Below are 23804 nucleotides of genomic sequence, written 5' to 3' on the forward strand. Positions count from 1 at the left end.
GTAAACATAAAGCACTAAACACCTGTGAGGGCTCATATCAGATTGGTTCCTGCTATTGTAATCTCATCCTGGAAAGAAACATTTCCTTTTCTGTGTCCTGTCCAGTTTCCTGCATGGCCAAGATTCTGTATTACTTAAAAAATGCCTTATGAATTTGTTTTCTTATGTTGAAGCAAGACGAAAGAACCAAGTGTTCATGCCCTGATATTGATGATAAAGAACAGGGATATAGTTTATGATGAATACACATAGTTTATCAGAGAAAAAAAAAAACAGACAGCAAGTGTTCATATCAAAGTCATTATTTTAAAACCGTACAATACAAAATGAATGGCACATTCTCAAAAGCACAGAAGCATCATTCATGCTTCCCTCGAGAGCCAACTGATTAACACTGACACAAATGTACAGTACAGTGAAAACAAAGGCAATGGTGATACTGAAATATCAGAGACAGTGTCCCATTACAGTACTGAAGATATACAAAATACCAAGGAATGTTTAAAGCACTTGAATATCATTTGAATAATTTAAAGTCATTTCTAAGATATTTTTAGTGCAGCGGTAGTCTGAGGATTAATTAAGGAAATTTAATTTTTTTATTATCAATACAGAAAATAAAAACTAACACACACACTACTTTCTTGCCCTTGACCAGCAAAAGTTCCCAAGCTCTTCATGCCTGTGTGATACTGCATAAAATTTGTTTTTCTGTCAGTTTGATGCTTAGTGTCTGGGGCATTTCTCTTCAGCTGGATGTTGATGTTATTAGTATGATGTCAGTTCAGTCTGATGACATCACACAATTAGTGAGTCTCTGCTTAGATGAGTGGTCTGTTAAAAAAACACCAAGAGCCACACATTAGACACCCATTAGCATGATGCGTTTGCAGATGCGTTGTTAGTGTGCCAGTGTAATGCTATACTGTGAGCCCATTATAGTTAGTGATGCCTTTTATGATACAATCAGGCAAACAGAACAAAAACACATAAAACCTGCCTGAGAAATCAACCGGTTTGATCATTCAAAGTGGACTTTCATTTACATACATTCTTTTAAAGAATACAGTTTACATTTCGGCATACAAAAAAATTACATACTGTATGGTTAAAATAATTTCATATTCAGAGTCCCTCTTTGGAAAACAAATGATATATAAGAAGTATAAAATAAAATATAGGCTGACAATAGAACCTCAGAGTTAAAATATATTTAAAAAATGTAATTTTGAGATAAAATAAGATGAAACAGACACACTGTGAGATGTAAAAATCATAATTTTGAGAGAAAATGTCACAATTCTGAAAATGTTGAGTTTATTTCTATATTTCATTATTATATACACTGCCATCACTGGAGTTAGTAAGATCTTCTACTCAACAAAGCTGCATTTATTTGATCAAAATACCGTAAAAACAGTAATATTGTGAAATTGCTTTAAAAATGACTACATATTTTAAAATGCAATTAATTCCAGTGATGGCAAAGATGAATTTTCAGGAACCATTACTCCAGTCTTCAGTGTTAACAAAGCTGTGGTGCCTGATATTTCTGAAAAAATTTCAGGATTTTTTTTCTTTGATAATTTGAGAGTTCAAAAGAACAGCATGTATCTGAAATCAAAAAATTTCTCAACATTATAAATGTTTTTACCATCACGTTACATCAATTTAATGCATACTTGCATTATAAATATATTAATTTAGAAATAAAAATAGTACTGACCACAAACTTTTGAAAGGTAAGTCTGAAAAGGGAAAAGAAAATTCAAACATATAAAACGTATAAAAACAGGTAACCTCAAAATAAACATCATAAGTGAAGTGACATTCAGCCAAGTATGGTGACCCATACTCAGAATTTGTGCTCTGCATTTAACCCATCCGAAATGCACACACACAGAGCAGTGAACACACACACACACACTGTGAGCACACACCCAGAGCAGTGGGCAGCCATTTATGCTGCGGCGCCCGGGGAGCAGTTGGGGGTTCGATGCCTTGCTCAAGGGCACCTAAGTCGTGGTATTGAAGGTGGAGAGAGAACTGTACATGCACTCCCCCCACACACAATTCCTGCCGGCCCGGGACTCGAACTCACAACCTTTCGATTGGGAGTCCGACTCTCTAACCATTAGGCCACGACTTCCCATTATACCACTCAGTCTAGTAGCACCCTGTATTTTGAAGCTGTAACAAGAAGTTTTATTTTTTTAATTATTGTTTCCCCATACACCACATTTATCACAGGAAATGGGATTGAGAGATGTTGCAAGCTGGATTCGACCTTGCATAACCCAAAAGACCACAGGTCTGAGAAGAACATTATATCTAAAATTACTTGATGGCTATGTAAATATACATAGATGGCGAGATGAGATGTTTTTTTTTCTTTTTGACAACATACAGCTTGATTTGAATGATAGAACACTTATTTGTGCTCTTGTGAGGCTTTACATTTCATATTAATGGAATCTCAGTTGTCTCTTCTTTTTAGGCTTAAAGGAAGTTTGTTCCACCCTTCAATGTAAAGAAACCAGGGCAGATGATTATAAATAACTCACCAGTTTCCTGGATTTGTCCCTGTCCTCCCTGTTCTCCTGTAATGTATGGGACAGTCCATGGGCCGGACGCGTGTATGAAAAAGGCCGCATGGCAGGATCAGCAGTCCTGTACCGTTCCCTCCCTATATGCGCTTCAGTCCTAAACCTCTCCGCCTCCCTCTCAGAGTATGGAGGTAAAGGATCATCCTCCTCGGGGCGGTGGCTTGGTGACCTGCTGTTGTAACAGTCACTGCTCTTCTTAGAACTGCCTTTTGAGGGTGTGTCACTGTCATCTTCAGCCCTCCCCCCTCGCTCTCCGTGGCCCCTAGCCTTGCGCTCCAGCAGAGTGTTCAGGTAGGTATCATCATAAGACCTCTGACGAGCGAGGTAGCGTTTGCTGTTGGCAGTGTTGTGCCTTTTTGGCAGGGAAGGTGGTGAGCCTCGACGGCGCCAGTCGTCATCATCATCATCACCTCGAGAATACCGTGGCCCGTCTCGGTAAGACGTGGGTTGGTCCCGTGACCTTGGACCCATTTCAAATTCATGCTGAGGTCTACGAAAGTCACCTCTTCGACGACCATGTGGGCCGTATGACATCGCAAACTCTTCCAGCTCATCTAGTGACCCTGTGCGCCCCCTAGCGTCAAAGGCTTTGCGGGGCAGGTGCTCAGAACGACAGTTCCATCTGCACAAACAGTCATGATATTATAAGTGCACACCTATATACTTTTATACACACACACACACACACACACATATATATAACATTTAAAATAACTGTTTTCTATTTTATGCGGTGGCCAAGAGAGCTCAGCGCTCCGCGTTTTAAGACTTCTCTTGCAAACAGATAAATCACCAGCAAATTAAGAAAACATCTGCAGTTTGACAACACATGTGCTGCAAATACTCGCAACACAACCAAATACAGAAATGTGCTGCAAATACCCAAAACACAACCAAACACAAAAACACGATGAAAATAAACAAAACACAACCAAACACAAAAACATGCTGCAAATGCAACCCAACCAAACACAAATAAAATAGCACAGACCACAGTGGGGGACCCTACAATGCTTTGGTTTTATTATAGTAAAATTAGTAACCATGTATTGATTATTTGTATAACCACATTTGTACAAATACCATGGTGAAACTATGGTTAGTGTTGCTTATTTACCATGGTTTAACTATAGTAACTACTTTTTATTGTATTATTTTTATATACAGTAATAATAAATAAATAAATATAGGCTATTTATTTATAAATTTTTATATTGATTAATTTTGGTAAGGAAAGTTGTAAAAGTAGCCAGCTTACATAACGTTTCAGTTACAGTAATTGTGCATTTCGTCAGCTTATTTAGGCTAATAATATAAAAAAATCTAAGGAATCATATAATCAGGATGAATTATATGAATAAACAAAAATTGTAAATTTCAGAGCAGACGTTTATAAGCATGTCCCAGGTTCTTCACTTGTTGCAGTTCCCTTGACATTTCTGATGTAGTCTGTGTGTATTTGCAGTGTTTTTGTATTTGTTTGTGTTTTGAGTTTTTGCAACACGTTTCTTGTTTTTGCAGCGCGTTTCTGTTTTTGGTTGTGTTGTGAGTATTTGCAGCACATGTGCTGTCAAACTGATGAAGATGATTTCTTAATTTGCAGGTTTTTTTTCTATTTGGAAGGTTTTTTTATTTATTATTATTTATTCTTTGCATCGCATTGAGCTCTCTCAGCCACTGTAATTTTAATGTATTTTAAAATTTGATTTATTCTTGTGATGTCAAAGGTAAATTTTCAGCATCATTACTCCAGTCTTCAGTGTCACATGATCCATCAGAAATTATTATGCTGATATGGTGCTCAAGAAACATTTCTCTCATGTTTCCAGTTTGAAAACCCCTGTCCTAAATTATAAGGTCATGCACACACACATTTGAATTGTACCTGTTGTCATGCTCATCCAGAGAGCGATTGCTTTGATAATGTGAGGGGCGAAGCCCATGGCCAATCGATGCTGTTCGAATATGTGGCTCATCCATGTGGTCATTGATGGGTGCTAGTGCCTTCCTCTGGACCTGCCGATAGGTCTGCCTGAAGTCTACATCACCGTCATGCAGAGAGCTCAGTTCTGATAGGCTGCCAGCTGCTGACACAATGACATCATCATTACAGATTTTCTGGATGTTTTGTCATTGCAGTAACAAATCTGTTGTCATTATCTGTAATATGCAGCAGAAAAGCTATCTTTGTGAGAAATTTCGAACTTGGTTAGAATATTATGAATCATCCGACTTGCACAATCACAGATGGATTTTAAAGGGATAGTTTATCTAAACATGAAAAATCTGTCATCAATGTTACATTAATTGTATGGACAAAAACAATTGAAAAATCTTTCAAGACATCATCTTTTGTGTTGCAAGGGAAAAAAGAAAACACAGGTTTGGAATGACATGAAGTCCGAAATGATGACCGACTTTTATTTGAGAATCAACTATGCCTTTAAGATGAATGTAAAAGACATGCCCACTGTGGAGTGTTCAGATTGGAAACAAACAAGATGATGATGATGATGATGCATTAGACATGCCATCAAGTGTGTTAGCTGACCACTGGTAGCTTAATTTAACTAATCTCAAATTCAGCCTTTCTTTTCTTATACAAACAAAATCTGTGTACAGAAACATGCTCACTGCATAGGCTTACATGGATGACTGCCCCCCTTGGTAGGGTGGAACTGTGCCAGGTCCCTCTCTACGTAGTACACAACCTTCATAGCATCCTGACACTGACTGGCCTGGAGTCGATAGCCACTGCGCACTGTGGACATACACACATGACCTGTGTGTTTCTAGTGTGTCCATGTTACTGTACCACACAAACAGCGAATCATTTAGGGTTAAGCCACTTGCATGTAAAGCTCACACAGTACTTAGTTAAGCCCTTAAAGCATGCACATGTACTAGATTTAGGCATTTTTTGCATTTTGGGACAAACTCACTTAATTTAGCTTGCCATAGCCCAAAACCCTGTCTTATTCACATACCAACTGCAATCCAACTCTGTCAGAGTAATGTAACTATGGAGGATAAGGAGTGCTACTAAAAAATAAATTAAGAAATACACTATATTAATTGAAATTTACTTAAAAAATAAGCAAATAAACAGACATTTAAGGGCCAGATTTACTAACAGCTTGCACCAATGCAAACCGTCTTTTAGCATAAAAAAAATTTAGCAGCTGACCTTATTGCATATCCATTTGTACAAGTTTCCCTTTCAGATACAAAATTTCAGGCACACAGAGGTTTGCGCTAGTCAATTGAATGGTATTTGAGCCATTATTTAATGCCCCAAAAATAGCATGTCTTAATTTAAACAAGATGATACTCTTAGTAGATTGCATTGTGGACACAGTCTGGCTGTGTTTTTTACCTTGCACATTATAAGTAAATCACCTGCAAAACTATCCAATTCCATCTGCCCTTTTATGGGATTGCACTCTCATGCTAATTTGTTTTGTCATTTTTTTTAAATGATAGGTTAATATAGAAATCAATTAACATATTAATAAATATTAATTGGTCAATCAAGAATAAAAATGCCATTCACTTGTGGGAGGAACCAGTTACCCCTTCAGTGTTTTCAGCTGAGGGCATTTTTACTTGTTGATACACACATACATTGTGAAAACATACACCATCTTCACAGACAACACAACTGCTACCTTCACAATGCCCCCTTCACAATCTTTAAAACTTAAGCTGACATTCTGTTTCCTACAAAATTACATACACATATACAACAAACACTCTCAAACATTTTAAATACTCGGAACAGCCTGAGATTAAAGTTACAGTGCAGCTGAAGATGATATTAGTTGAGTTTGCTTTGAGTTAGATGATGCAGACTTGCTTCTGTCATATGCAGTTATGCAGTGCATGTGCAGATTCACTAGATAGACTTCGGACAGATGTGTTCAAAGAACAAGCAAAGACATTAAAATATTAATTAAAATGTATATGTTGTTTTATTGTCACTTACCTCCAGCTATATTGTTTTCTAATGAAGGAGCCAGTACAGTCAACTTGGGTTCGATGCTGGATGGTGCGGCTGGAGGGACCACAGGAACACCAGGAATGTAGTAAGGTTGATACATGTTAATCTGAGGAGGTTGGCCGCTCTTTGCCATCTTCCCTGCTTCATATACTTTAAAAGGCAAATGGTAATGTTTTTTTCAGGTTGTGAATACGGGTAAAGTGTGTGTAGTATTTACAACCCGAATTCCGGAAAAGTTGGGACGTTTTTTAAATTTTAATAAAATGAAAACTAAAGGAATTTCAAATCACATGAGCCAATATTTTATTCACAATAGAACATAGATAAAGTAGCAAATGTTTAAACTGAGAAATTTTACACTTTTATCCACTTAATTAGCTCATTTAAAATTTAATGCCTGCTACAGGTCTCAAAAAAGTTGGCACGGGGGCAACAAATGGCTAAAAAAGCAAGCAGTTTTGAAAAGATTCAGCTGGGAGAACATCTAGTGATTAATTAAGTTAATTGATATCAGGTCTGTAACATGATTAGCTATAAAAGCTTTGTCTTAGAGAAGCAGAGTCTCTCAGAAGTAAAGATGGGCAGAGGCTCTCCAATCTGTGAAAGACTGCGTAAAAAAATTGTGGAAAACTTTAAAAACAATGTTCCTCAACGTCAAATTGCAAAGGCTTTGCAAATCTCATCATCTACAGTGCATAACATCATCAAAAGATTCAGAGAAACTGGAGTAATCTCTGTGCGTAAGGGACAAGGCCGGAGACCTTTATTGGATGCCCGTGTTCTTCGGGCTCTCAGACGACACTGCATCACTCATCGGCATGATTGTGTCAATGACATTACTAAATGGGCCCAGGAATACTTTCAGAAACCACTGTCGGTAAACACAATCCGCCGTGCCATCAGCAGATGCCAACTAAAGCTTTATCATGCAAAAAGGAAGCCATATGTGAACATGGTCCAGAAGCGCAGTCGTGTCCTGTGGGCCAAGGCTCATTTAAAATGGACTATTTCAAAGTGGAATAGTGTTTTATGGTCAGACGAGTCCAAATTTGACATTCTTGTTGGAAATCACGGACGCCGTGTCCTCCGGGCTAAAGAGGAGGGAGACCTTCCAGCATGTTATCAGCGTTCAGTTCAAAAGCCAGCATCTCTGATGGTATGGGGGTGCATAAGTGCATACGGTATGGGCAGCTTGCATGTTTTGGAAGGCTCTGTGAATGCTGAAAGGTATATAAAGGTTTTAGAGCAACATATGCTTCCCTCCAAACAACGTCTATTTCAGGGAAGGCCTTGTTTATTTCAGCAGGACAATGCAAAACCACATACTGCAGCTATAACAGCAGCATGGCTTCGTCGTAGAAGAGTCCGGGTGCTAACCTGGCCTGCCTGCAGTCCAGATCTTTCACCTATAGAGAACATTTGGCGCATCATTAAACGAAAAATACGTCAAAGACGACCACGAACTCTTCAGCAGCTGGAAATCTATATAAGGCAAGAATGGGACCAAATTCCAACAGCAAAACTCCAGCAACTCATAGCCTCAATGCCCAGACGTCTTCAAACTGTTTTGAAAAGAAAAGGAGATGCTACACCATGGTAAACATGCCCCGTCCCAACTATTTTGAGACCTGTAGCAGAAATCAAAATTGAAATGAGCTCATTTTGTGCATAAAATTGTAAACTTTCTCAGTTTAAACATTTGCTATGTTATCTATGTTCTATTGTGAATAAAATATTGGCTCATGTGATTTGAAAGTCTTTTAGTTTTCATTTTATTAAAATTTAAAAAACGTCCCAACTTTTCCGGAATTCGGGTTGTATGTGTGTTTGTGTACTCACAGTGTTTTGGACAGCAACATGTATCAGGACAGCAGCAGCAGCTTACATAACAACAACAGGAGTGAGGGCAACACTGGCACCAGCAGATCCCAACCAACAACAGGAAGAGCACACTACCAAGGACGACAACTCCCACAAATGCCCACTCTAAAGGAGACAAAAAAAGACTCATCAGGAAACTTGGTTTCCGTGGCAAAAGCAGATCCTGAAGGAAGTGCTGCCCTGAAATAATTTTTGCTCACAGGATATGAAGTCTCTGATCATGACCAACCACAAGGGAGAGCTTGAATGATGCAAAACCTCTTATCTGGACTCTCTAAGGGCCTAATGATGAATTTCCTCTGGGTGTGGTGTTAAAATTCCAACAGTATACATTGCAGACCTCTTATTCAACTCAAGAATGCTCAAAATGATATGCCTCTGAGCCCGATTTGGGTAGTGAACCGGACATAACCAAATAATTTTTTTAAAAGAAATGTAGGTTAGCAGACCACAATAGCAGGCCTGGGTTTAAAAAAAATCCCAGTTTTATTTGAGATTGCTTACATCTGCACATCGACATAATGTTAAATAGCAACAGAGCTTAAACTTTGCAGTTAATTTACAGGTGCATCTCAAAAAATGTGAATATCGTATAAAAAGTCATTTTTTGTAATGTATTTCAAAAAGTGAACCATTCAAATATTCTATATTCATTACATGTAAAGTAAAACATTTCGAAAAAAAAAAATTCTTTTAATTTTGATGATTAAATCTTACAGCTCATTAAAGTCAAAAATCCAGTATGTCAAAATATTTGAATATTTTCTAAAATCAAAAGAAAGGATTGCAAAACAGAAAAGTTCAAGTTCTTTAAAGTATGTTCATTTGTGCACTCAATACTTGGTCTGGGCTCCTTAAGCACAAACTCCAGCATCAGTGGGTTAAAGCGATCAGCCTGTGGCACTGCTGAGGCACTACAGAGTCTTCAGCTCATCTGTATTGTTGGATTGACTGTTTCTCATCTTTTTCTTGAAAATATCTCATAGATTCCATATAGGGTTCAGGTTCAGGTCAGGCATGTTGGCTGACCAATCAAGCACAGTAATATTATGGTCAGCAAACCACTGGGAAGTGGTTTTGGCACTTTGGGCAGGTGCTAAGTCCTGCTGGAAAAAGGAATCAGCATCTCCATAAAGCTTGTCAGCAGACGAAAGCATAAAGTGCTCCAAAATCTCCTGGTAGAGAGCTGCACTGACTTTGTACTTGACAAAACACAATGGACCAACACCAGAAGACGTCACGGTTCCCAAACAATCTTTATACTTCATACTGGACTTCAAGCATCTTGGATTCTGTGCCTCTCCAGTCTTCATCCAGACCTTGATTTCCAAATGAAATGCAAAATTTACTTTTATCTGAAAAGATGACCTTGGACCACAACTTGCTTCTGCTTAAGATGCTTCTGATGTTGTTTCTGTTTCAGAAGTGGCTTGGTAGCACTTTTCCTGATGACGTCTGAGCGTGGTGACTCTTGATGCACTCCAGCTTCAGTCCACTCTTGTGACGCTCTCCCAAGCATTTGAATGGACTTTTCTTGACAGTATTCTCAAGCTTGCGGTCATCACTGTTGCTTGTGTACCTTTTCCTACTCAATTTCTTCCTTCCAGTCAACTTTGTATTTAATATGCTTTGATACAGTACTCTGTGAACAGCCACCCTTTTCAGTAATGACCTTCTGTTACACCCTCTTTGTGAAGGGTGTCAATAATTGTCTTCTGAACCAATGCCAAGTCAGCAGTCTTACCCAAATACCCGAGATACATACTGTAGGTATGGTAATTTAATGAAACTCAAATTTAAAAATTCTAATATTTAGAGATACTGGATTTTTGACTTTCATGATAATCATCAAAATAAAATAAAAATATTTGAAATGTTTTCCTTTACATATAATGAAGCTAGAATATATGAAAGTTTCCCTTTTTGAAATAAGTTACAAAATAATATTTATTTTTGAGATATTACATTTTTTTAGATGCACCTGTATACACACACACACACACACACACACAATTCACTAACATTTTAGCAAATATATACTTCTTTATTTGCATATACGCTTTCATTTAAAAAAGACCAGCTTATGAGCATTGTTTGTTTGTGAATTCTACTGCATGTTTTTGATTCAGTAAAACAAAGAGTCAGTTGTTAGTGAATCAGACTACACTGGTCACACTGCACGTTATTGCTTACAGCCTGCAAAGACTTTTATTTTAGCTTTTATTTTGCGGTACACTGTCTTCTTAGCACACTTGATTTGGACTGTAAACACAGGTGAAATATGACTTATTTTACTGCACAATGCAGGAAACACATCGCCAGTCCTAGGGTTGGAAGAAATGACTCTGAGTTCCAAAAATCGATATTTTTACCCAACCTAACATAATACACTTTTAAAATGTAAAACAATAAATGTAAAAAGTGTTACTTTTTTATTTACCTAATTTTTTTGCCATCAAATATAGTATAATTTTGTGGCATAAGAACCTACACAGTGAATGCATGTGTGACAACGTGTCTGCACTGCAAGCTAGCTGCGTGATGCGATGCAGCAAAACTGTTGCTCCCATTATAATCAGTAAAGCTGTCTTTAACACAAGTGGCTTAAAATAAAAAATAAAAATGCAAGCAATACTGCTAGCATTCTGAAAGAGATAAAGCTTCAGCAGAGGGTGGGATGTAAAAGTAACTATAAAAAGTAACAATCGTGTGATTAGTTATTTAAAGTTATGCAGTATATAGTATAATCTGCAGTAATGCTATGCAGAATCAATCATTGATATGTCCTGTAATTTTAAATGATCTTTTTTCTAATTATTATTATTTTAGAGGGAACAGATCAGATTGGAGCATTTTGGATTTTGCTGAGTGCAGCAGAAAATGAAGCAAGTGAACTGGAAAGGACCTGTGTGAGAGCACCCACTGAAAGGGACAGGAGAGAGAAAGGTATGGCAGGCATACCTGGCATAATCTCCAAATCAAACTCAGGCAGGATGTCATCCAGCACACCTGTCCTACCTGGAGAAGGGAGAAGATCAGACATAAACAGCAGCAGTGAGCAGCAGATGAAAGTTCGGTGTTTAGGGTTGTGGGTAAATGCTTAAATGCTTGTGTGTTATTGTGAAAAAAAGTTACTCTGTTAGTGGCTGTGAATCTATTAAGTGTAAGTTGAAAGCTGAATTGAAAACTTGATTTGTGGTTTTATGCATGATTGTCGGTTCAGGGACTAAATCAAATAAATCAATAAAGCAAAAGTATAAACAAATTCTGCATCTGTATATACAGTACCAGTCAAAAGCTCTGGACAAACTTCACTGAATGTATGTTTCTGGTGATGTTTAAATACTTGAAATTTAGGCATGAGTGGATAATACTTTTGGTCACTATGTTATTCCCATTCTTTCAGTTTTGTTACTTCATGGCTGTGATGGCTTCACTGTTATTCTACAGTGTAAAAATTAGAGATGTGACGTTCGCGAACGAACCGATTCTTTTGAACGGCTCATAAACATGAACGGTGGGAGCCGAGTCGCGGCTGGAGGGGAGCCGTTCTTTCTGTCGTTCTTTTTTGCCTATGCATGTTTCACACAGATGCACACAAAATAAGCTCCTCCGCGAGACAGAACAGTTAGGGGGAGGGGCGCACCCAGCGCAGGCCAACCATAGACTGTAATAGCGTGATGATATTAGTTATTAGTTGTGCACGCATCCTTCACGTGAGTAGTCCAGTGGAAAAAAAACCTGCGTGCCTCACTGCCTCTGTCATTGGAGGAGCGGAGCCATGACGTGTGCACGCTGCCGTCACATGCTTACTCCAGTTAAAAAAAATAAAAAAAAAACCTGCGAGTGCCTCTCTGTCTCAGTGCGTCAGTAATAGCGGGTCATTCGATATTCGAAGGAAGAAAACACACACGTGACGTGACACATCTAATAATGAGCCAGAGGAAAAGGAGCAGCATTTGGGTGCACTTTTCTCGTGAAGAAAACAGTAAGGCTAAATGCAGCATTTGTCAAAAGTCATTTCATTTAAGTCTGGGTCAACAAATAATTTACACAGGCATTTGAAGACTCAACACCCAACACTGCAGGTCACAGGTTTGAGAGCAGAGCCAGACTCAGACAACAACAGTGACACTGATGTGTCCATTGCCTCCTCTGCCTCCACATCAAGTGCAGCTGCAGCCACAGCAGCCTCTGACCCCACTGGGCCCACTACATCACCTGGCCAGGCACGACCAAAAAGAAAGCAGACATCCATCAGTCAATATTTAGCTCCTGTCTTGACCCCATTAATACAGGAGAAGATAGACGAAGAGCTGGCAAAGATGATAGCCACTGACTTCCAGCCTTTCTCAATAGTGGAGGACACAGGATTCAAAAAATATTCACAGGCGCTCAACCCCTCCTACATTCCTCCAAGTAGGAAGGCACTAGCCCAGAAGGTCACGGATATGTATGACAGGGAGACAGCATCTTTGAAGAGAAGGGTGTCAAAAGTACCAGCTGTCTGTTTAACCACAGACTGTTGGATTTCAAGAACGACAGTATCATATGTCTGTAACCTGCCATTTTATTGAGGATTTCCGTGTGGCCTCCTGCCTCCTGGACTGTTTTGAATTCAGTGAGCGGCACACAGCAGACAACATTGCAAAACAGCTGCTTAGTGTTGTAGCAGAGTGGGGGGTGGACAAGAAAGTAGTGTGCTGCCTAACTGATAATGCGGCAAATGTTACTAAGGCTATACAAACCATTGGATGGATGCACCTACCATGCCTAGCCCATACTATTAACCTGGTGGTAAGAGATGCCCTGCAAGTTTCAAAGCCCATCATTGATAAGGTGAAAGAGGCAGTGGAATACTTTCACAGAAGCACCGTGGGGGCACAAAAACTGAAGGAAACTCAACTACAAATGAAGATGGAGGAGCTCCGACCGAAACAGGATTGTCCCACAAGGTGGAATTCCACCTACTACATGTTGAAAAGCTTTATTGCCAGTAAAAATGCCATAATCTCCACCCTGGCCATCACCAATGCACCTGTCCGCCACCTGTCCCAGGAGGAATGGACCACAGTGCAAGAAATGTGCACAATCTTGCAACCATTTGAGGAAGTCACTGTGGAACTCAGTGCAGAAAGGTATGTAGCTCAGTTGCACAGCAGTATATTTCTTTAGCATGCATGCATATAGTACCTGATAGTAAATTATGAATATTTTATCATATTAGAAATATTACCATATTAGAAATCTGTGTAATACACTGGAGTATACAGTATATCATTGTCAGTAGATTTGTGTAGCCTGCATGCCAGTTTCCTAATAAAAAATTATGGATATTTGATACCACAATAGATGTCTGTTTAATACATTGTAATATTTATCATTGTTTCAGCTTTAAAATTGTAACATTAAAGTTTTTTTTTCCGTTTTTTTTCACCAGCTACTTGACAGCCTCGAAGGTCATAGTGCTGGCCAGGGGACTTCAAAGAGCCACAGCTGATTTCCGGCGAAACACTACAACAGCGGTAGCGCAAGGTGTGATCGACAGTCTGTGTGCGAGTATGTCAACGTGATTCCACAAGATTCATGCCAACCACATACTAGCAGAGGCTGCTGCACTTGACCCTCGTTTTAAGAGGATGGCCTTCCCTGATGGCAAAACAGCAGATGAGACGTTTCAAAGGCTATCAACTGCAGCAGCAAGAATTAGCAGTGGCACACCCATCCAACAGCAACCAGCTGTGGAAGGACTGGGAGGAGCAGGCAGTGTTGCTGGATCAATAGTTTGGAGCTATTTCCATGAGGAAGTAAGGGTGGCAACAATAAGTCACGTTGTTTTTGTTTTTTTTAAATCTCTAGAATGAAATCAGTCTGATATCTCAGTCTAAAACTTCCACTAGCTGTAAATCACTGCATTTAATCTGTACATACTGCACATACTGTACATATGCAAATCTACTATTGTCACTTCTAATTAAATGCTAAACTGCATTTCATTACTCTGTTCTCTTACACTGTGTAATGACAAAAGTTGAATCTAATTTAATCTAATCTAATCACATAAAATGGTATCTCCCATTGTTATATCTCCCACCCCTGAACAGGTAGCTGGAACAGTGGAAGTCAGGAATCCAACCGCCGATGCTGTCATGGAGGTACGAGCCTACCTGGAGGAGCCTCTTCTTCCAACACATGAGGATCCCCTCAAGTGGTGGGAGAGTCGAGCCCCTGTTTACCCCAGGCTTAGCAAGCTGATGGCCAAGAAGCTTTGTGTTGTGGCGACATCAGTTCCCTCTGAGAGAATATTCTCGAAAACTGGACAGATAATCTCAGAGAGAAGAAGTCGCCTTAAGCCCAAAAAGGTCAGAGCTCTTGTCTTCCTTAATGCAAATTTGCCCAAGGACAAAAAAGAGAGGCAGAAAAAGCCATAAAGTAAGGAACTGCTTTGTATTTATTTACATTGCATTTTGTGTTCATTTAAAACTTGTTCTTTTAAAAACATTACAAAAGGTTCTTTTGTTATAACAATGTTCTTGTATAGAATTTTTTTGCAAAGTTTACAGTAGTAATAGTATGTAGTATGTAGACATTTCCATTTTATTTATTCTAATTTTATCTACTTTAAATATTTTTTGTTTTCTATAAAAAATGTTCGTGTGATAACAATGTTCTGTGTTAGTGTTTGAAGTAAAAGCTGTTTTGCACAGAAATTCATTGCAGCCGGCTTTGTTTTTGATGTTTATTTGTGAGTAGGTATTGTATGAATAACATAAGTCAACATAGCTTTACACACACACACACACACACACTTTGTACTAAAGGTAAATCCAAAATAGTGATGTTACTGTCTAAGCAGAGGTATTTGTGCAACCCTATGGAATATAGTCCACACATCACATGACAAATGAGGTAATAATCAATATTTCAGAATTATTCAAACTCAGATATTGGTGTGTTAGTATTGATATCTGAGTTTTAATTATTTGACTACAAATCTCACCTCATCATTCCTCCCAGTGATTATTTGCAGGATAAACTGAGATGCCCCCAAGCTGGCTTCTTAAAACTGACTAAATATTTAAAAAGAGCAAACGGATCGCGAAGATCCGGATCCCCTCAAAGAGCCATAAATCCCATCTCTAGTAAAAATATTAAAAATAAAGAATGCATACATAGGTGTGTCCAAACATTTGATTGGTAGTGTACCGGTAAGTGCTTAGGTGTGAGTATGTGTGTGTTTGAAGTCACTGACAGATAACAAGACAAGGGTGAAAGGTCAAACTTGTCCCTGGATGAGAAACTAATTTTAGGCCAGTGCTTTTTTTTTTTTTTTTTGGTAAATAATATTACTTGTAAGGATGATGTATGACCATGCAACTGGTATATGCAAATTATCAAACTAACACCTGAACATTTAAAGTCAAAGGTATTTAAAAAAAAATTATAAATAACTAATAAAAAAGTAAAGAAAAAAAAGCTTCCAAGTCCAAACATCAAATTGGTTAAGATCAAAAGAGCTCTTGTGTAAACATCATTTCTGTATACAGCTCAGCAACTGACAGTAATAATATGTTGACATGTTGTTGGTTCCCAGGGCTTATGCTAATGTAGATGTGTGCATTCGTTCAGTATTTTTATCTGGCCCGAGCACAGATCAGGTTCACTAATATGCACTTACGGGGAGAATGGGAAAGAGATGAGGTAGAGGGCGCTTCAGCGTGAGAGACAGAGGAGTAATATGGGAGACTAATTAATCACACAGCCTCATTTACCATCCACAAAGGGGGCAAGGGTACGTCATCCCCATGGAGACAGTGCTGGCATTGTTTGGAATTAAAAGGTGTCCCAGAGCACTGTCCAATTACCTTTCAACAAACATCTTCCCTGAGAGAGAAATGAAGGAGTGGCCTTAGATGTACTGTCTGTTTTACACTGAGTGAACTTTGTCAATGACTGGCATTTCGCCAAAAAATCAAGAGCATTCTCACCACCTAAACTAGCCTCAGTATTTAGCCTAAGATCCAAACTTTTGACTGTATACAAATCCTAATGCAACAACTGGAGGAGATATAAACTTATTTGTTAAAATCAGCATAAAGTCATCCTATATTTTTAACTAAACAATGAATTTATGCTTGTAATGTCTTCTTTTAATTTTGACATAGCGAAATGAACTGAATAAAAGATTTGACACTACTCCCATTTTGTTGTGACTTTGTAAACATTCAAATTTTACAGCTCTGAAACTGAATGAGAGGGTGCCATAAAAATAACTGCCCCACTGTCAGAGCAGATTTATCCCTGAGTGACAGGAAGTGCTGAGCTGGCAGACAGGAAGAGGAATAATATCCAAGTCCTCTACTCTTCTGCTAGAGTCATTAAACCAACCGTAACCTGAGAGCAAAGGGGACTTCACGAAGAGATGCAGAGACTTGAAAAGAGAGACAGGCAGAGATATAGGGCAAGCTGTGTAGTATAGTCATAATCAGACTTTTTAAAGGGCTAGTTCACCCAAAAATGAAAATTCTGTCATTTATTACTCACCCTGCCAATAATTCCAACCCCATAAGACCTTTGTTCATCTTCAGAACACAAATTAAGATATTTTTGATGAAATCCGAGAGCTTTCTGACCCTGTATAGACAGCAATGCTACTATCACTGTTAAGGCCCAGAAAAGTAGTAGACATTGTTAAAATAGTCCATGTGACATCCCTGGTTCAACCTTAATATTATGAAGTTAAAAGAATACTTTTTGTGTCAAAAGAAAATACAAATAATGACTTTATTCAACAGTTTCTTCACTTTGTCTTTGATTTCTGTCTAAACATCGTCCTATCAAAATAAAGGCTAAAATGACTTAATTAACTTTTAAAAAAATGGATTATCTTGCTAAAATGTGATAACAACATTTTGCAAAAGAGTTGAGTTTCATTTGATGTTTTGATTTTGCACTAAAATTTATTTAATTAATTTTACTGAATTCTGAATATAGCATTGTTAATTTTTACTGTGCAATCTCCTAATCCTAAATAATAATAGTTTTGCTTTCCTTGGAAACCACCACTAACAATCAAGAGCCAAACTGTAAGTAAAACATGACTACACAGCATGTTTGATGAAATAGGGAGTGTCTGGTACAAAGTCTTTTATCTACCAATACTCCAGATTATACTCTCCACTTCATAAACCAATTAAATCTTGATTACTCAGAGGGCAGCAGTGACTTCCTCCACTTCTTAACATCTACATAACACTCTCACTGATCCTCCTGTGTAAGCTCTAACCCTCTCATGGTTTTTTCTCTTCACCACACCAGACTGCTCTGCCCTGGCATCCCCTGGCCCCTGAAACCCCCTTCGTTTCCATGGAAACAGCTTAAGAAGTGGCTTATATTGCTCACGTCGATAACAGTCAGTTATTTACTCTTTGTCTAGCATGAGTCGTCTGACTTTGCTTTGTCCAGCTGACACAGAAATAACTTCTGCTGTTAGGATCAGTCTCACAGCACCAAACAAATTGTTTCTCTCCGCAGTGTTCCTGCCCAGGATGTGTAAAATATGTGAGGTTTTCCTGATCCGCCGGTGCACAAAATGAACAATAGCGTCCCTTATTAAGGATCTGTCGACAGGCATGCCCCGTTTGGTTGTCGTCATGGCAGCGCTTGTAAGTGCACTCAGGAATTCAGACAGGGATTCGCATAAACAATAATTTATACACAATAACCAAGCATGCACACATAAAAGTAAACATTTTTTAAGAACAAGGTCAATTTATTTCTAGAAAACTTTGAAAAAATTAAATCACAAATATTGAGAGTCCCTAAAGCACAGCATTCACTGGCACTTTTTCAAGTAATTCAAACTTTTCTAAAACCATGTTATATAGACAACTGCAGGCTGTTTTTGTAGTGTTTATTCAGTTTTTGAGAAGGATTTGAACTCATGAGACTCACCCTGCACCAGTAGCTCCACCTGGCCTTCATTTTTCCCTTCCAGGTCATCAGAAATGATCACCTTACAGAAATACACACCGCTGTCACCCCACTGCAGCTGTCCAATGCGCAGATCTGCTTCTGAAAAAGCCATAAAAAGTTTGCTTATTACCACAGTCTATGCTAATAACCCAAGCTGTTTAACTGACCATTCACAGTGAGATTGATTGACAGGCCATCCAATCAATCGGCCAATCATAATGCCAAATCTTCCCTTGTTCCACAAACAAACAGACAGATACATTTTTAATGTCTGTGGACTTAAACTTGAAAATTGTGTGTATTGACGTCTTTCTGCGGTTTAAACCTTCTGATGTCCATTCAGGTTTGTTTCATGCAATAATAGTAAAGAGAACGAGATGATCGTTTTACATGCTGCATAAACTGAGGCGCTACAACAATCTGTCACGACATTTTAAAAAGCCATAAAGAGGAGAGGTGACTGGAGGAGGAAGAGCTTTGATGACTAACTCAGAGGAGAGGGTGTTTGCGTTTGATAAGGAAAGCCATGGGGGTGTTTTGTGAGACCTTTATGAGGTCCAGCCCCCTGAGCCATGACCATTGTGCAACCTAGAAAAAAACAGCCCTATTTAAGGAACAGGAAAACACAGCAGTCGGCTGGGTTTCCTAACGGGGAGATGGATTACACACAGGACTGCAGACTCAAAATGTAATAACATAAGATGATTTTATTACACAGTGGCCACAAGAAGTGTTTGGGCCATTAAGCCAGAGTTAAATATCATTTTATGAATGTCACTGCATTAAATATAAATATTAAATAAGTAGCATCTGCAAACAAATTATGCCAGACCTTTTTTTTTTTTTTAGAACTGATGTCATTTTGCAATTACTTTTAACTTTGTGGCAGTATGAATCAGTTCCCCTCATGCTCACACAGGTGTGCTAGCAGAGTAACCTTATATTATTTGAAATACATTACATTTTGTGATCAAATAAATGCAGCCTGGGTGCGCACGATAACCCAAACCAAAGTCCTGAATGGTATTGTAAATTTGACACCCCAAACGTTTCCAAATATCTACAGTATATTGCTTGAGCTGCCTTTATAAAATAAATTCCACTTTGTTCATTTTTTGTGTTTTTTTAGTGTTGCGTGATGAATTAATTAATTAATCTAATCTTGATGTTATCAAATTGATTATTAGGCTGGAAACTTGTTGACCTTTTTACAGTTTTGTGTTTGAGACTAACCTATTGAATTGACTAGTTAATAAATGATCATGGAAGTCCCTTAGTGAGCCATTAAGTTGGAATTTCACATTCCAGCTGACCAGTGTTGTCATTTCGTGCAACTTATTTATCCGTAAACACTGAAAGGTTTATAAGTTTATGATCAAATTCAATATTCTGCCTTATATTTGATTTAACTTCACCTCCAATCAAGCTAAATCTCTTAAAACTCACACACACACTTAGAAGACAACAGAAACTCATTACTGTTAATGATGGAGATGTCTCTTCCTTTGTAGTGCTCTGCTAAGGTCATGGAAGATCCTTGTGCTGAGGCCACTATGCGGACGGTGCGGCTGTTGTCAGAGCAGTCCAGATGAGACGAGGCTCCCAGATCAGATACATGGACTCCCAGAGACTCAGGAAATGTGAAGGAATCCCGAGTACGGTCTGTACAGTAGGACTTGTACCACCACTGCACCACGGCGGTTTGAGAGGAGTGGGTGGTGTAATGACAGGGAAGAACGATGGAGGAGAACAGCATAGCAAACTTCTTCTCATCTTTCACATTCACCTGTACACCATTACAATTTTGCACTGTGCCAAAAAGAGAGAAAGAGATTTAATGAGAAGATAAAAACCAGTAAACGTTACTGAATGACATTAACACAATTACACTTATGGCTGGAAAACACAACACAAGTCGACACTAGCTGATGAAAGTCAGAGCTAGTCTGCAGATTTCACAGAAAAGAGTATGATATGCACAGACTTGAATTCATTAGCTATCTAGTGGGAGGATATCACATATTGTTTTCATTTGTCATGCATCTCCTTGTGTTTGGAACAGTGTTTTATATGGTCGGCAAGTGTATGATAACTAGTGTTTTTAAAATCTGTAAAGTTTGTAGAATAATATTTTAAAACATTAATACAGTGTAGAACCCTGTTTTTGTATTGTTATTTTCTAGCAAGTAAATAAAAAAGTATAGACAAGAACTTTGCCAGAATGATGCAAATGTTGGTTTTTTTAGTTACTGATAAACTTGTATTTGTTTTGTGATGACTTGGGTAACAGAACTGAAGGTTGAGCTTGATGTCAGCACTATAATTTGTGTAAAACTTCATTCATTCATTAAAATAATGTACTTGGCTTATTCTCATGCTGTAGATTAGAATTGGTCTTTAGAATCAGTTTTACAAAAAAGTTTATAATTAAATGGCATTTCAGCAATTTATGTCAAAATTTGGACAGTTTCTATTTAAACTACTGGATACAGTAAGAATTGAGACAGACTAAAATCACCATATTAAGTAAACACACCCATGAGCAAACAGAGTAATGCAAATTCCAAGATACAGTGAGCTTTCAGCAGCAACTGTAATGACTACTGACCTGTTCATAGTATTACGGTGTTTGAGTCTAATGGTATGTTTCATAGTGTCAGAGACAGGCATGTGATCATTACCAAAAGCCATTTCTCAGTCTAGGCCTAACCAACCAGTGGATCAAAAAAACAAGAAAAAAACAAGATTTGCTCAGCGCCTCTTTTCGAGAATGCTTAGTCACACCATTCCAAAGGGAATTCACTTTATCAGATAGAGATTACAAGGTGAGATGACCTGAAAACAAATGCCTAAAAACATCTGGATCCAGTCAGTCAGCATTTGAATACGTGTGTGTGTGTTTCTAAGCATGAAAGAGTGTGTTTGTCCAGCTTTGTGTGGGAGATTATGAAACAGAACACTGGACAAAATCAGAGAAGAGCCTGAGAGGATGATCTGCTGGTGTGAAAAACAAAGAGAGTGAGAAAGAAAGAAAGAAAGAAAGAAAGAAAGAAAGAAAGAAAGAAGTGTGAGTAAAGAAAGTTAAATTCCATGCTATGCAGGGGGCGCAGAGAGGTGGGGGCTGTCATTTTTTGGAGGGACGTCACCGGCTCTGACTGTTTGATTGGGGTGGGGTGGTGAAACTGAAATATTCTGAGCAAACTCTTACAAAAGATCACGTTGAGTACAAGTAGGGAGGAGGTCTCTCCCACAAACACAGAGATACTGTAACTCTTGTCAAAGGGTGGAGCACATTGCATAAAAATATACAACAACCAGTCACCACAGATGTCTGGATGAGATCTTCACTCATTCATTGTTGCCCTAGAGGAAATGGAGCAACTTCCTCAGCATTTTCCAACTGTACTTGAGAATGATCATGTTGCTGAAGGGAATGTATGCGAGAATTCTGGAATACATTCATTAATGCTGCGTTCAGGGTAGATGGGGTCCTCCTTTTGTCCTCTCTGATGCCTGTTTGACTCATTGTTTGCCATTATGGTGAACCCCCACCCACCCCCATCCCAGAAGGAGGGGGATGTTGAGATCCCACCAATAAGACACACTCATTGACTCAGTCATCCATGAACACCCAATTAGGTTAAAGAGATTTAAACCAAGCCGTTACCAGCAGACAATTTTACTTGATTATATGTGTTAATGGAATGCTTATGCTAACAAAACATTTACAGGGAGCCATATTACATACTATCACATGCTATTGAAAATAGTATTCAGCTCTTTACCAGCTCAAAATAACTTTTCCCTAAAAATGTATGCACATTCATTCTTCTGAGAGGGTTTTTATGGAGCGTAGTTTTAGTTCTCAAAGTTGGCCACTGACATACTCATAAAAAAATCATCATATATTGTTTTGTCTATGTTGCATCCACCCTTCAAGAACTGATACAATGCAGCTGCACTCCCTGACACACATTCCAGCAGCACTTCCCACAATAACAACTTTGGGATAATAAATCAAATGTTTGTCTATGAGGTATAATTAAAGAAGGCTAGTTTAAACTTTAGTTGTGAAATCCCTATTATACATTACACATATGCAAACATTTTATAATAATCAATAATAAAGATTAATATGTAATGTTGAACAGAGGAACATACTGATTTAAATCAGAGTAGTATATTTGATTATTTTAGTAAAAGTAGTTTAATTTAGTTTAAGTTAACTTGAAGTTCGTCAAAAGTTAGAAGGTAACGGACTCATTTAACAATAAAAAGTGTAAAAAGGTTTTATTTGATTTTTTAAAAAGTAAAAATATTATATTTGTTAATTGTAAATGCATTGTCAGTTGTAAATAGAAATGGATTATAGTAAAAACCGTCACAAGGACCCGTGATCAATCTAAAAATAAAGCCGGGCTCAAGGTTTTCTAAGCTCTCAACCTGTTGCTTTAGTTGTGTGCCCCAGTTTTCTTGATTTCTATATCGCGGTCAAATAGAAAACATAACTCACGTGAAAATAGCATGAATACAATCCAGAATCTGTGTAGGAAAACCATGATCCAGTTTAGCGCGGTTTAGTTTACAGGTATGTAGTCCATCTTCTCCCGTACTGTTATTCGCTTAATTTCATTTCTGTCTGCAGCTCTGGTGAGAATGAGCGGACTGTACCACTTTATTAAAAGGGGAAGCGACTGTGAAAATTAAAAATGTAAAACTAACATATCAAAAGATGCTGAACAGTTGTTGCTGAGTTGAAGACAAATACCGAATACATTTTTTGTACCCAATGAAACAGATGTCAAAAAAAATATTAGAAACTACTTTATATAACAGCCACTGAAACAGTCTCCCAGTTTTTTAAAGTGGATGCGTCTGTCAGTCAAATGCATCAATATCTTGCATTAAACATAGGCTAAAGAAAAAAAAAGATAATTTAAGGTGACTTCAATTGTTTGTTGAAAGCATTATTATGTGTTTACTGTGTTTTTGCGGTTTTTCCAAAGACACATCTTACAGGGGAAAAATAAATGAAATAGTTTATTTTAATTAATTAAGTAGGCCAAGTCGAATCACATCAATTAGTTCCAGTCATGTAATGTACAAAAATGTATATAAAAAAAATGTAATAATAATAATAATAATAATAATGATTTTTTTTTAAATCCTTAAAAGGGTCATATGATGTGATTTAAATTTTTCCTTTCTCTTTGGAGTGTTACAAACTCTTGGTGCATAAAGAAGATCTGTAAAGTTGCTCAAATACTAAAGTCTCAAATCCAAAGAGATATTCTTTATAAAAATTAAGAATTGTCCAAGCCCCCCTAAAACGCCTAGTTTAA

General features: G+C 38.0%; 2 protein-coding genes across 8 annotated transcripts; one reads left to right on the forward strand and one right to left on the reverse strand.

The window, feature by feature from the left end:
- Window positions 1–286: 286 nt before the first annotated feature.
- Window positions 287–23107, reverse strand: ildr2 (immunoglobulin-like domain containing receptor 2). Of its 6 annotated transcripts, XM_059500265.1 has the most exons (11): window positions 22976–23107; window positions 19942–20271; window positions 18442–18561; window positions 11449–11505; window positions 8446–8592; window positions 6592–6756; window positions 5254–5367; window positions 4492–4690; window positions 2565–3228; window positions 1727–1748; window positions 287–834 (listed from the first exon to the last, which is right to left on the reverse strand). In XM_059500265.1, exons 1-11 carry the CDS (start codon window positions 23019–23021, stop codon window positions 785–787), a joined length of 1914 nt encoding a protein of 637 aa, XP_059356248.1. In that variant the 5' UTR covers window positions 23022–23107; the 3' UTR covers window positions 287–784. The 6 variants fall into 6 exon arrangements, with proteins under 6 accessions (XP_059356248.1, XP_059356250.1, XP_059356252.1 ...); XM_059500267.1 differs by lacking the exon at window positions 11449–11505; XM_059500269.1 differs by lacking the exon at window positions 5254–5367.
- LOC132095366 (E3 SUMO-protein ligase ZBED1-like) lies at window positions 12686–14998 on the forward strand. 2 transcript variants are annotated; one of them, XM_059500274.1, is made up of 3 exons: window positions 12686–13625; window positions 13928–14294; window positions 14592–14998. In XM_059500274.1, the coding sequence occupies exons 1-2, from the start codon at window positions 13039–13041 to the stop codon at window positions 14058–14060; spliced, it is 720 nt and encodes a 239-aa protein (XP_059356257.1). In that variant the 5' UTR covers window positions 12686–13038; the 3' UTR covers window positions 14061–14294; window positions 14592–14998. Both variants share the same exon structure in this region, with proteins under 2 accessions (XP_059356257.1, XP_059356258.1).
- Window positions 23108–23804: the final 697 nt, after the last annotated feature.

The sequence above is a fragment of the Carassius carassius genome, chromosome 19, assembly GCF_963082965.1.
Source record: "Carassius carassius chromosome 19, fCarCar2.1, whole genome shotgun sequence".
In the NCBI taxonomy this organism is placed as follows: Eukaryota; Metazoa; Chordata; class Actinopteri; order Cypriniformes; family Cyprinidae; genus Carassius; species Carassius carassius.